At 54.9% G+C, this 14,342-nt stretch overlaps 1 protein-coding gene across 1 annotated transcript; it reads left to right on the top strand.

The window, feature by feature from the left end:
* Positions 1–407: 407 nt before the first annotated feature.
* On the top strand, positions 408–13,920 carry LOC309669616 (techylectin-5B-like; the record flags this gene model as incomplete). The annotated part of the gene is made up of 6 exons (XM_082480339.1): positions 408–794; positions 6,863–7,085; positions 9,618–9,755; positions 11,589–11,805; positions 13,049–13,244; positions 13,774–13,920. 6 exons carry the CDS (start codon positions 408–410, stop codon positions 13,918–13,920), a joined length of 1,308 nt encoding a protein of 435 aa, XP_082336465.1.
* Positions 13,921–14,342: the final 422 nt, after the last annotated feature.

Genomic DNA, 14,342 nt, shown 5'->3' on the forward strand with positions numbered 1-14,342 from the left:
TGGTCCTGTGTGCACAGACGGAGGGGCTGACCACCCCTGGACAGACCTCAGCGCCTGCCAAGCCAACCGGCAACTCTGCAGGAGGGGAAACAAAGCCCAGGAAGCCGGTGGAGCCTGGCCAGGAGAGTAGGGGATCTTCCACCAGAGCTGGTCCCAGCTCGGTGGCCACGGAGTGACACTGGGGACGATGCTCTATGAGGACACACGGGTCCGTTGCTTGCAGTGACCCCTTTGGCAGGAGCTCTGGGGTCCCTATGGATGCTCGGTTCCCACATAGCTGCAACCTCACCCACTAGCTCTTGGGAGAAGACCTGGTGTTATGCCCTGGGGACTGCCACCTTTCTCCCCGACGGTGTTTGATGATGAGACACATTGGGTCATCCCCAGGGACCATCCTCACCTGCCTGATGGAGGTCTGCCCCAGAACCGGCTCTGCCGGGGCAGGTTTGCTATCCCTCATCCTCGTGGCCGCGCTGAGCAGCCCCTCGCTGCAGAAGTCCCTGCCCGCGGCGTACAGAGACCACGAGGGTCCCCAGGAGGGCACGGGCCTGATCCGGTGTGGGGAGTACAGCAACCAGGTGCTGCCCAACGGCCGCTGTAAGATCGTGGCCACTCTGCCGCAGGGGGACGAGCAACGGTGCCCGGACATGTTTCGTTGCACCGATGAGGTGTCCTACTGGCTCCACGAGAATGAGGAGCGCAAGCAGCAGGTCCTGGAGCTGCGGGAGTTGATCTCGGAGCTGCAAGAGGAGCTGAGGAACCACCGGCACCGCATCAAAGTCCTCGAGCTCCAGGTAAAGGGCTGCCCTTCACAGAACCCCTCCACATGGGTGCCCACAGTTCCTCCCCATGGTCCCTTTCAGCTCCCAGCGGTTGCAGGGGGAGGACACCCGGTGAAGCACATAGTGTTGTTCTGACCACGGGTTGGGATATCCATTAAACCCCAGCTGCTCCTCCTGAGATGGCTCAGGAACCTTCCAAGGCTGATCTTTCTTAACATTTGCCACAAACCCTTCAGTGTTTTGTCTGTGCTATCTCCTCCCTCTCCAAGCCTGCCTAGGAGGGGTTGCTGGTCCATCCCGTTGCCCATAGTGGGACCCTAGATTAGACCGGGAGTTTTGGGTGGCTGGTGAAGGACCACACCTCTGATGGCCACGGCTGAGCAGGAGAAGCCCTGACCTCCAGCCCATGGCACCCTTCCTGAAGTCTCCTTTCTGGTGCTCATCCCATCTACTGGTGTCAGCTGGAAGAGCCCTGAGACCGCCAGGTGAACAGCACCCTTGTCTTTGCTCTTGGAGGAGATGAGGTTGGATACAGTCTGGCTCTGGGGCTGATTTATTCTCTATTAGGCTTCCTTTCATCCTCGTCCTTGGGCTCCCAGTCTGGAGACCCTCCTTTGAGCAGCCCCGTGGGGACAGCAAGGCTGTGCCAGAGGCTGCAGGGCTGTTTGAGCCCTGCCATGGCCATGCTGTTGGGTGGGCACCTCCATGGGAGCGAGATGTTCCACTGCACCTCTCCCGTTTTCTCCTTGCACTTGTACTGGGACAAGCTGGTGCAATAGGTCTTCGGTCTCCTGACTTCCCACATCCATCCCCTTGGTGACATTTTGCCCCTTAAGACTGTTTAATCTGTCCTGGCCCGGTCCCAGCTCCCTGTGCTGGCCCCATAACTCACTTCTGTGCTACCTGGAGCTGCAGCTCTTTCACAGAGCTCTCCAGCTCAGAGCCAAGGAGGGAGATGGATGGTAAAGCACTAAATGTTCATGCTTTCAGTCCATTCTTCATTTCCAGGCTCTGAAATGACCCATCTAAAGGCAAGGTGTTTGGTCTATGGCGCTTGTGTAGGGTGTCTTCAGAGTAAGAGGGAAGAGGGAGGAGAACTAATCTCCCTCCGGAGACACGGGTTCCCTGGTGGTGGCTGTCGAGGGAGCTGAGCTGATGGCCTTGAACAGGACACTGCGAGGGAATTAGATGTGGAGCACGGGCTCTCGGTCCATCTAATATCCGTGCCCAGCTCCTGCGCCTTCTCACCCTGCATGCCGGTCTCCTCCCGCCCGCCGGCTGGTCCAGCTTGAGCTTCTCTAGCGAGTTACACACACACAATTACATTCACTGGGGAAATACAAACACTCCCAGGTCTTTCCAGCTTCTGGACATGCAGACATCATGTGTGTGTGCACATACACATGGACATGCATGTACACCCCTGACCTGTGAGCCCTACAGCCCACGTCCCTCCAGTTGCAGGCGCTGAGACCACGCAGCGCCCACACCAAGGAGAGAGTGAGGTTACGCTGAAAAAAATACGCTAAGGAAAGGGCTGCACAGGAAGAGAAGACGGACTGCAGTGTCTCAGCAGGACAAGGGCACTGACTGGCAGCCGGTTTAAGCACGTCCAGCCCTTTTTAACTCCCCCCTCTCTCCATTTTCCGACACTCATCCCCCACTCCACCCACCTTGACCCTCCCTCCATTCCCCACCTTTCCCCTGAACACCCCATAATAAGTCTTGCAGAGCCCCACAAGCCCCTAATACTCCTGATAAATGTGTTTCCCCCTTCTGAGCTGCTGCAGGGCTCAGGTGGACCCTGTTCAAGGCCATGCTCCAGCAGGTCCCTTCCCGGCCCAGTAGCAGTGGCTGAAGCCTCTGCTCTTCCTAGTTGTCCCTTACCACCTGATGGTAATTTCTGCCATTTTTAAAATTTATTAGTCCTTTCCCTGCTATTTGCTGTGCTTTTTTTTTGTACTGAATCGTCCTTAGACAGATCCTGGATGCTCTCACAGCATACCCTGGCTCTCCTGCCCACGCCTGGCAGCTGGGGAGGAGCTGGTGGACAGGGATGCTTCTGGAGCAGCACCTAAGGGTGGGATTCCTCTTGCCCACCTCCCACATCTACCATGCAAGTGTCTCTATGGGCTCCAGCTGATCTCGTAGAGATCTGAGCAGTGAATGCAGACATAGATGCTGTTAGGACCCCTCAGATGTCTCCTGGAGGATGGGATGAGTTGGTAGAGCTCGTTTCTCCTTGACGGGAGCCCAGGTGAGCAGCTCTGAAGGAGTTTTGTCTGCTGTCAGGTGCTCCTGGGCTCCTCACCCTCCAAGGAGAGCACTCAGGTGTCCTGGACCAGCCAGGTCACAGGTCCTACCTTGGCATCTCCAAGTGATTCAAACCTCAGGGACAGTGGCAGTGACCTCCGTGCCACAAAGATACCACCGCACTCAGAAAGGTGACATCCTCTGAGATCTTTCGAGATCATTTGTAGAGAGTTTCAGACCTCAACTGATCTGAAACCCTGAGCAACCAGATCCAGCTTGGAAATTGGCCCTGCTTTCTGCAGGGGGGTGGGCTGGAGACCTCCAGCCACTTCTTCCAACATCAGGGTTGGGTTTTTTTTTCCACAAGTCTAAAAAATAATGGGATGGGAGGCCTGGAAAAAGGAGAAAGAAAACAAAATCTTGAGAGTTTAGCTGATGGTGATGAGTGTGTCCTGTCACCCTCTAAGCGCCGGAGGAGGGGAAAAGCGAGAAGCAAAGCTGACTGCTGCGCGGGGAGTTACAGCTGGACAGAGGAAACCAGAGGCAGCAACGGCTGCTGAGCCGCTCGCCTCCGCTCCCCGCCGGCTTTGGCACTCTCCCATAAGGAGTTTTCCCACTGCGTTGGTCTGGCCACATCCCAACGCTTGTGCCCAGCCTGGGAAGCTGCTTTCCTCCCGCATCCCCTCGCATCTCCCAGGATCCGCCCTGCCGAATTCCCTGCTGCGTCAGCCTGGGTAGGTCTCCTCCGCCTCCGTTCCTCCCACCGAAGAGCATTTGCTCCCTTAATCCGCCTTCATAAATCAGCCTCCGGCTGCTGCGGGTTGGCCTCCCCGGGGTTTGTCACCAGTTATTTCTCCGGGAGCTCAGCGTGGGCTTGTCTGTCCAAGCAGAGACGTCTCTCCGAGCTCAGCATCCCTTTCGGAGCTGAGTGAGAGCAGCAGGCTCTTCCAGGTCACAGCTCCTCTCCGGCTAACGGGGGACACCCAAATTGGGTCCGACGTGTTGACCCCACCTCTGCCATCCTTCCCTCCACCCAGTACAATTTAGGGAGCAAAAGGAGCCTTCCCAGTCCATTTCCAGTCCTACTGCGTCTGCACAGTGAAGGGGAATGCACAGAGCAGGACCTCGCGGTGCAGAGATACAGCCCCGGTCCCACCGGAGCAGAGGGATGCAGGACACCGTTGTGGTGGTCCGGCTGTGCCATTTTTTAGCAGCAGCAGGAAAAAATAAAAAAAGGTATCAACTGTGGAGGAGGGGACTGTCTGGGAGAAAGCATCATGGGGTTTACTTGGCGAGCTGATGCGTGGGTGAAGGGAGCTGGAAGAAGCCGGTATCAGTCACAGCTCGCAGCGCAGGCAGGGGGACGGCTGATTTATGGTAGAGCTGGAGACATTGGAAGCCTGAGAAGGAAAGTGCCGTGTCGTTGCACGCCATCGTTCCCACCTTGCTGCCCCTGCCTATCTAGTGGCTCTAGATTTTGGGATAAGGGCTTGCTAGGCTTTTTTGGCAGGGCCAGGTGGGCAATGCGCAAGCAGCATTGGGAAGATATCATAAAGCCATCAGGTACTGTTACAACAACCCAGCAGTGGTGATGCCATCTCCTGGGAACAGCAAGCCGAGACGTGTCCTGGAAGGAGTGGGGATGGAGGTGTGAGCCGGGTCCTGGGAGCAGCTGGAAAGGAAGAAAACATCCTCTGGGCATGCAAACCCCTTCCTGAAGGGGTTTCCTGAAGCTGAAGGACATTCCCAACCCTCAGCAGCACCACTGCAGTTTTGCAGACAGTGATGAGTCAAGTGCTGGATCTTTGTGTCCCTGGGGATATTGAATAAGCCACAAGCTTGTGTGGACACCTGAAAATCCAGATTTGCCCCTGATGCTGAGGACAGGGAGATGAGAAAGTAAACTCATTTACTTTCATAGAATCACAGAATGGATAGAGTTGGACGGGGTCTTAAAGACCATCCAGTCCCACCCCCCTGCCCTGGGCAGGGCCACCTCCCACCAGCCCAGGTTGCTCCCAGCCCCGTCCAACCCGGCCTTGAACACCTCCAGGGATGGGGCAGCCACAGCTTCTCGGGGCAACCTGCGCCAGGGGCTCACCACCCCCACAGGAAAGAATTTCTTCCAAATATCTCACCTAAATCTCCCCTCTTCCAGTTTGAAGCCATTCCCCCTCATCCCATGGCTCCCCTCCCTGACCCAGAGTCCCTCCCCAGCTCTCCCGGAGCCCCTTTAGGCACTGGAAGGGGCTCGGAGGTCTCCGTGGAGCCTTCTCTTCTCCAGGCTGACCCCCCCACCTCTCCCAACCTGTCCTCCCAGCAGAGGGGCTCCAGCCCTCCCAGCATCTCCGGGGCCCCCTCTGGCCCCGCTCCACCAGCCCCATGTCTCTCCTGTGCTGAGGCCCCCGAGCTGGAGGCAGCACTGCGGGGGGGTCTCCCCAGAGCAGAGCAGAGCAGAGCGCAGCAGAGGGGCACAACCCCCCCTCGCCCTGCTGGCCACGCTGCTGGGGATGCAGCCCGGGATGCCGGGGGCTCGCTGGGCTGCCAGCGCACGCTGCCAGCTCCTGGTGAGCTTCTCATCCACCAACACCCCCAAGTCCTTCTCCTCAGGGCTGCTCTCAACCCATTCCCCGCCCAGCCCGGAGTTGTGCTTGGGGTTGTCCTGACCGACGTGGAGGACCTTTCACTTGGCCTTGTGGAACTTCATGAGGTTGGCACAGGCCCATCTCTCCAGCCTGTCCAGGTCCCTCTGGATGCCATCCCTCCCCTACAGCATGTCGACTGGTCCACACGGCATTTTCAGGGTCTTGGAGTGGCTTGTGGGCCCAAGGGCGTGATGCCGAGTGGGTGATGGAGGAAGACGTATGCCCGTTGGGGACAAGGAAGGGCAGTGCTGATGGAGAACCAACATCCCTCCAGTGCAGAGGGGGCCTGGGACTGCCGGACCCTCGGGAGGGATTGGGGAGCTCAGCGTAGAGCTGTTGCTTTGCCCAGGAAAGGGAGGGAGGTGTTCCCAGGCTGCTGTGGGATTTTGGAGGTGCTGTTCAAGGCTTGCTCTGCCATCTAATGGACAGGGAGCACCGAACAAGAGAGGCAAGCGTGTCAGCAGTGACTGTGTCTGGGGCATGTTCGGTGCGCGCTGGTGGGGCTCAGGGTGCCCCTCTCCCGGGACGAGCCGTGGGCATCTCCAACCAGCTTGTACGTATGTTTTACACCAGATCAGAGACTGGTTGTCCTAAAAACACGCAGAAAAAGGGTCCTGAAAGGAGCCGGCGTCCTGTATCACACCCGCTCCTCGCGTAGCCTGGATGCTGCAGTTTGCAGGACACCAGCCGTTGCCCAAAGAGCAGGAGGTGGCTCACATTGCAATGTGTAGATGAGCTGTGGAGCTCCTTATAAAAACATTATGTGGTTCGAGGGGAGGCTAGACAGCTTTTTGGAAGGAAACTCCAACTGTGGCTGCTAAATACGTAGAGGCCACATCCATGTTGCAGTGGGTTGCAGCCTGGTGGGTGTTTGGAGAGGAATCCCATACTCTTGCCCTGCTCTTGCAGCTCTTGGCTCGCCAGTGCGTGCCCTGTCTGCACCACAGCCTGGCAATTTCAAGCTGCCCGAGGCTCCCGCGCTGGGCAGGGGACTGGTATGGGGCTGCAGGGTGAGGGTGAGGGTGCAGGCACCATCCTTGGGGTCCTTGGTCTTTGTTGGTGCGCTCAGCAAGTGCTCCTCTGGCCTCTTGCTCCCATCCGTGGGGGGTCCCGGCGCCATGCTCCCAGCTCCGTGCCCGTCCCCAGGCATCCTCTCCATCCCATCTTTCTCCCTGCCCACAGCACGAGGAGGCGGCTGGCCGGAACCACAGCCTGGCCCAACGGGTGCAGGACCTGGAGCATCGGTACAGCGAGGCCAGCACCCTGCAGCACATCCAGGCCACACTGCTCTACGACATGCAGGCGCAGATAAACAACATCTCCGTGCTGACCGACTGGGCCTGGCGCAATCCCACCTGCCTCGGCCCCGCTGAGATGAGGCTGCAGGAGGAGATGCATCATCCAGGTGATGGGGAGCTGCTGGGGCTGGCTGGGAGTGGATGCTTCGCCTTTACAGCCTCTCGTGAGGAGGGTTATAGAATCACAGAATGGTTAGAATTGGAAGGGGTCTTAAAGACCATCCAGTTCCACCCTCCTGCCCTGGGCAGGGCCACCTCCCACCAGCCCAGGTTGCTCCAAGCCCCATCCAACCCGGCCTTGAACACCTCCAGGGATGGGGCAGCCACAGCTTCTCGGGGCACCCTGCGCCGGGGGCTCACCACCCCCACAGGAAAGAATTTCTTCCAAATATCTCACCTAAATCTCCCCTCTTCCAGTTTGAAGCCATTCCCTCTCATCCCATGGCTCCCCTCCCTGATCCAGAGTCCCTCCCCAGCTCTCCTGGAGTCCCTTTAGGCACTGGAAGGCCACAATAAGGTCTGCGCGGAGCCTTCTCTTCTCCAGGCTGACCCCCCCACCTCTCCCAGCCTGTCCTCCCAGCAGAGGGGCTCCAGCCCTCCCAGCATCTCTGGGGTCCCAAATCCCATCTCCCAAAGAAGATATTCTGGAGGAGCATTGGAGAAGGACAAAGAGATACTTGTCCCAAATAATCTTCCAGCCTTTGGGGAACTCTGGTTGAAGGACTTGTAGAGACGGTGTCTGTCTTCTCCATCGAGGGGCGGGCAGGGTGAACAGCTGAACCACTAATGGCTTTCACCTGCCAACCTTGATCTGATTTGAGGTGGTCATATCTGGGGTGGGGAAAGTCATGTTACTTCTCCCCTGAGCCAACTAGTCTAAGTCTTTTCCATTGCATTTATTTAAAGCTCTTTTGGCCATCCGTGTCATGGTGGGGTTAGCATGAGCAGCTCCACTGGTACCTGCTTCCAGGTGCCTCTGAGCCCTGATCAAGAAATATTCTAACATCAGAGGTAATGTCTACACCCATGACCACCACCTGCAAGCCAGAGCTGGGATTCATCTCAATAACTTGACGTGACTGGGATGGTGACGTCTCTGGCCTGGAGAACGCAAGGCCACGTGCAGCCAGTTGATGCAGCACTTTTTGCTGATTAATTTTAGGTGGGATCGGGCTCTGCCTGCTGTCCCAGATTCTTACTGGTCTAGATTGCCTCTCCCTGACCTCTGCTTGCTGCACACAAGTGGTTTCTCCCACACACTCCCCTGCAGCAACACTGCCGGTTGGTGCCAACCTCAAAGGATGTCCCCAAACTGTTACCAGCCTGAAGCCTGCATGGGACCTCCCAGCCACCACGCACTCCAGATGGTGGGCTGGGATGTTGCAACTCTTCATCCATCATTCACCCCCCAGACTTACTTGCCTATCCGCAAGGAGCTTTCATCATCTGCCAGTCCTGTAGTCTCATCCTTTCTGTGTGCCTCATGGAAGGGCAATATCCCATGCATACTTTCTGCTCTCCCTCAGGCTCCTGGTTCTCCCAGTGATCCCAGTCTGGTATTCAGGTCAGGCTGTGCTTCAGGCTGGTCTAGCTGTGTGTTTAAAATGAGGGGGGACCAACTGTGTGAGTTGCCTTTGTGCCTTTCTTTCTGAGGATGGGATTCATCCCACCTCAGCTCACAGATGAAGTTGCTTCATGTTGGGTGTCTGCATACACATGTCCCCACGTCAGCTGGATATTTAAGACAGCGAGGCAAACAGTGCATGGACCAAGAGCAATTCAACGTGGTCTTTCCACTGCTAGACTAGGGTCTCAGTTCAGCTCATGCCTAGTGTCACCCAAAACACTCCAGAGCACCCGAGACATCCACGTAAGCCTGGTAAATACGTGAGAGGACTTACACGGGACACCTGAAAGCCAGCCAGGGTGCCTTCAGATGTGGAACTCCATGCAGACAACTCTCCTGACCCCCTTTGGTAGGTGATGGAGGGAGATGGGGAGAGTGGCTCTTCTCTCCTCTCCCAGGTGAAACTAGGATGAACTGCCGTCTGCAGAAGTCTCTGAGGACTAACTGAGACACCTGCCTGATGGCTGGTGCCAGGCAAAATAAATCCCACCTGACGTCTCCCAGTTAAAAACATCTTTAGGTTCTCCAGAATGATTTTGATGCCCTTTCCTTGTAAGACAAAACCCACAGCAGCAGTTTGGGAGAAGAAAAGCCTTCTACTATTACCTACACCACCCATTGCTGGAGAACCAGCCTACTCTTTATCAACGTATAGGACGTTTTTGGTGTCAGATATAATCTAAGATGAGCCTGGCAAGTTGCATATCATTTCTGGGTTGCCATTAAAAAAAAAAAAAAACAAACAAAACCACAGTTGAACTGAAGACCTTTCCTCAGCCACAGCATCTTTAAGTGCAGATCTGTGCTAACGAACCTTATCACTAATAAGCCACTGCACTACGGCGTGAAGCCAGCATGCTGCAGAGGTTTTCAGCTTCAGAAGCAGCTCTGAATCTAGGGTTATTTGCCCAATTCTGCATTACAACTGCACAAAAACCATGCTGGCTTTGGTTGCGTGCCCCTTCCTCTATGTTGTGTGCTAAACTCCGTCTCTCTCTGCTCTCTCGCTCAGAGGTGAAGCATGCCAGGAACTGCCCCATTGATTGTGCTTCCGTGTACTACAACGGGCTGCGGCGGTCTGGGGTCTACAGCATCATGCCCTCGGTCGGAGGGATGCCTATTGAAGTGCTGTGTGAGATGGACACCGAAGGTACTGCAAGGAGGCATCTACATCAGCTTCCAGCAGAGCTTTGGGTGGGCTTTGTCTAGCTTGAGGGTTGTGTCTCATCTGAGCTATTTCTGAGTTACTTTACAGTCAGTGAGAGCAGCACCTCCAGGACTCTTCTCCAGGGACAGGGGTTTGGAAGAACAGTTCAAACCAGACATTATGGCTGGGATTCAGTTACCTAAATCCCAGCATCCCAGACTGGTCAGGGTTGGAAGGGCCCTCTGGAGCTCCCCCAGTGCCACCCCCCGCCAGAGCAGGGGCACCTCCAGCAGTGGCACAGGACACCTCCAGGTGGGTTTGGAATGGCTCCAGAGGGGGACACTCCCCCCCTCTCTGGGCAGCTGTGCCAGTGCTCCGCCACCCACATAGGAGAGAAGGTCCTCCTCAGGTTGAGATGGAACTTCCTATGCTCAAGTTTGTGCCCGTTCCCCCTTGTCCTGTCACTGGGCACCACTGAAAAAACACCGTTCCCATCCCCCGGCACCCTCCCTTTGGGGATTGATAAGCATTGATAAGATTCCATCTCAGCCTTCTCTTCTCCAGACTGAACAGCCCCAAATCCCTCAGCCTTTCCTCATCAGAAAGATGCTCCAGTCCCCTCATCATCTTTGTATGCAGATGTTTAATGCTCTTTGAGATGTTCTCATGCATCCAAGATATTTGCAACAGACCAGTGGATACGACACAGGGCTTTGGGAAAAAGAAGCCCTTCTGGAGTAGCTGCTGGTCAGCGGGGTGTATGTGGAGCATCTCTGAGTAGTCGAGGACTATGTGTGGGCAACCGCTAATTGTAGCTGTGCTGAATTGAAGAGAGGGGAGGTAGATCCTATCCCACAAATATTTTGGAGTGTAAATGAGGGAGCAGGCGACCTCCCACACCCTTGCTGTCTAAATATCCGTATGGACCACACTAGTGTCACCCTAAGGCATAAACTTACTAACAAAATTAGTTTGCAGCACTTGAGGTTTGCAAGAATAATGGCAATCATCAGGGAGATGGGGTGGTGGATTGTCAGTTCCTTGTCCCATGGATCTTCTCCAGCCTAGACGGACGTGTCACACCTGCACATCCCGTGTTGGAGGAAGGGGTTCAGCTCCCCACATGTAGGCATCTTGCCTACTGGAGGATCTACAGGTGATTGCAGCTTTGGGATGCACGTGCTCGTTAAGAAACAGGCTGTCCAGACAATGTGGTCTCTGTTATGTCATTACTATTATTGGCATGACCATCAACAGTCTTGGACCCTGTAGAGTGACAGGCTGTACAAATAGCAAATAAAAAGATGGCCCCAGTCCCATCCGTCGTTCCCCTCCCTGCCCCAAGTGTACAGTATTGGAATAAAATGAGAGAGGAGAGAGGGATTTGGACAGATGGAAGAGCAGATGGAGACAGTGAGACAATACTGGGAGAGCTCGTGTGCCTCTGTGGTGCTGCAGGAACAGTACATAATAATCTCCAAACTCCAGGATCTCCAGTTTGTTCCAGTCCCAAAACATTTGCCTCCCAACAACTACCATCTCTCCCACATTTAAAACCACCTTAAGATCTGGAATGACCCTCTGACAGACAACAGGGTAACACCATCGTGAACCAACATGAGAGAGGTGGGACCCTCTTCCCGTGAGCTATGATGGGTAGCAACCCCGTGCAGCAACCAACACTTGTGTTTTGCCAGTTGGAGGGAGGACACATGATAAGGAGACCCCTTGCTGAGCTGCAGATAGATCCTCAGAGGTGACACCAGTAAGGGGTCTGTCTGGGACCCTTGGACGCTCCCTGGAGACTCCCATTTTATGTTACCTCTCTCCTGGCAGGTGGGGGCTGGACAGTCATCCAGAGGCGTCAGGATGGCTCAGTTGACTTCAACCGGACCTGGAACGAGTACAGGGAGGGCTTTGGGGACCTCAATGGTGAATTCTGGCTGGGCAATGAGAACATCCACAAGATGACGAGCCAAGGGGACTACTCTCTGCGCATTGACCTGGAGGACTGGAACAACAAGCACAAGCACGCCTTCTACCAGACCTTCAGGTAGAAAGTGGGATGGCCTTCCCTGGTTCTCATAGATGTAGCTGGTTCAATGCTGGGAGACCTTCAGGCATGGGAACACCATTGAGGTCAGGGTGACTCTGTCTAGAGAGCTCTTCAGACTGGGCCCAGGCTGTCTATCCTTTCTTCCCCACCTGGATTTGACCACCAATTTTTGCTCCGTGTTGAAGCCTGAGTGTGAGCTAGCAAATGTGCAGTGTCGTTCAGCCATGGCCATCATCCACAGCCCCAGGGTAAGGGAGCTGTAGGACCCAATGGACAGTCCCCCGCGGCTCAGGGGTATTTTTTCTGCCAAAATTATTGAGCTTGGTGTCAAATAGAGGGTTTTGAATCCTGTGGTTTTGCTGGGTGGGTCCTCCAGCATCTCCCTGGTTTAGAGTCATATTTTGACTTCATAGAATCATTTTTACCCTCTCGACTCATGGCTTTTACTTGCTGGGCATGATGTAATGTCCTTCAGTGTCTGTAGCCCTCCCCCTCCTCTGGTGTTTTATTTGTCCATACCACGTCAGCCACATCCTTCCTTAATCAGGGGTGACCAGGTCTGTCTAGACTGTCCCAGATGAGCTCCTTCCCTGTCTCTCCTGGAAATGCTTGTGGGTGACTGTGGAGTAATCCGCCATGGGAAGATGTCCGAGGGAGCATGGCACCTTATGGACACTTGAAGCATGAGGGCTTTGAGTAGACCCTAAAACTGCTGAAACTGCTGGGGAAAATAAAAAAAAAAAAAGAATTCCCATTGCCTGAATGTGCCATGGAGCATCCTCCACCAGCAAATGTGTGCTCTGGGTGGTCACCCCAACTTTTCTCATCAGGCGTCACGTGCAATGGCAGTGACCTTCAGCCTTTGCTAGCCCAGGGGCAGATTACTAATTAGCTCAGTCTAGGAGAAGAGCAGGATGCTTGTGACGTGGAGAGAAGGCAGTGCTGTGTAATTAGAGGGATTGTCTTGCCAAAGCTGCCACAGTCCTTTATTGTGGTTTTAGAGTCACGGTCTTCCCAGTTCAGCCCTATAACAAGTGCCCTGAGTCATGACAAAATCATGCACATCCCACAGAAGGGAAAAATACAACATCTTTGCCTTCTAAAGGTGATGAATCATAGCAGGGAGGCTGGCCAGAGCAGCTTGACAATTGCTAGGTGTCCACACCAGGAAGGCAGTATCCAGGTCGGAAAAGAGACTCAAACACTCCCCGTTAAATAGTCCCACCTTTGTTTCTTGCAGCATTGAGGACGAGGCAAACTATTACCGCCTGCACGTGGACGGGTTCAGCGGGACGGTGGAGGATTCCTTTGCCTGGTACCACAACAAGAGGAGCTTCAGCACACCTGACTCGGGGAACATCTGTGCTGAGATTTCCCACGGAGGCTGGTGGTACCACCAGTGCTTTTTCTCCAACCTCAACGGGGTGTACTACAAGGTAAGGTGGAGGGATGAGGGTGCAAGGTGGTTGTTCTCCAACCAGTGCTTTTTCTCCAACCCCAATGGGGTGTACTACAAGGAAAGGTGGAGGAATGAGGACACGGATGTTAGCACATAAGGTGCAGGGATGGGAGGAGGCTACTGGTCCTCACGTCATAGGAGTCCTTGCTGTCTTGACCAGCCTCTGCTCTCCAGGGAGGGAACGAAATGGGTGCTGAGCACCAAGGCAGTCCAACCTTTTCAGTGCTGTGGGCCAGAGGTGAGTATTGAGACACCTCTGCACCCTGGGGTTTGGGACTGCGTGGTGGACAGCTGTGGTACAGGAGACTCACGCAACCTGAGCCGGATGGATGCCAGCTCCATTGGGACCATTTGAAAATTGTTGGGCTTTACGTGGTCTTTTCACCCCATCATCTTTAAGCTCTTTGCTCCGGTGTTTCAGAGCAATCGGTTTTCTGATATTCCCATCTGGATGAGGCTTCTGTGCGTTTCCCGTGCCTGACCATCCTTCTTTCTCTGCATCACAGGGAGGCCGATACTCCATTAAAAACCGCAAGATCCTGGGGCCGGATGGTATCGTGTGGTACTCGTGGAAGGACACAGACTACTACTCTCTGAAGAAGGTGGTCATGATGATTCGACCACGCACTTTCCGGCCCCACCTCTCCCCATGAAGGAACCTGGGATGTTCTTCGTTTCACCTCACATTGAACGTTGGGAACAGAGGGCTGGAAATTGTTTGCTTTCAGCAAAACTGATGCTGGAGATCCCAGAGGGACCGAGCCACCATGCCTCCTGTTTCCTGTTTGCTTTTGCAACAGTTGAACCAACAGCAGAGGTATCAAGACCTTCAACAAGTGTTTGGGTGGTGAAAGCTCTCCTAAAAACATGGAGGTGATTGCTGAGAGGGGCTTTGCAAAGACAAGCGTGTGGCTTGCTGGTTCACTGGGTAGCAGCCGTCCTTGGTGGTCTTGGGCATCCCCAAGGCTTGAGACTTCATCCGGTTGACTGGGTGATGGGGGTCAGCCACACGTTGAGGCTGGACCTTACGTTGAATGAAGATGTTGGGTGGTCTGCCTACCAACCCAGCGGTATT

This window comes from Vanellus vanellus, assembly GCF_965231255.1.
Source record: "Vanellus vanellus genome assembly, chromosome: 3".
NCBI lineage: Eukaryota > Metazoa > Chordata > Aves > Charadriiformes > Charadriidae > Vanellus > Vanellus vanellus.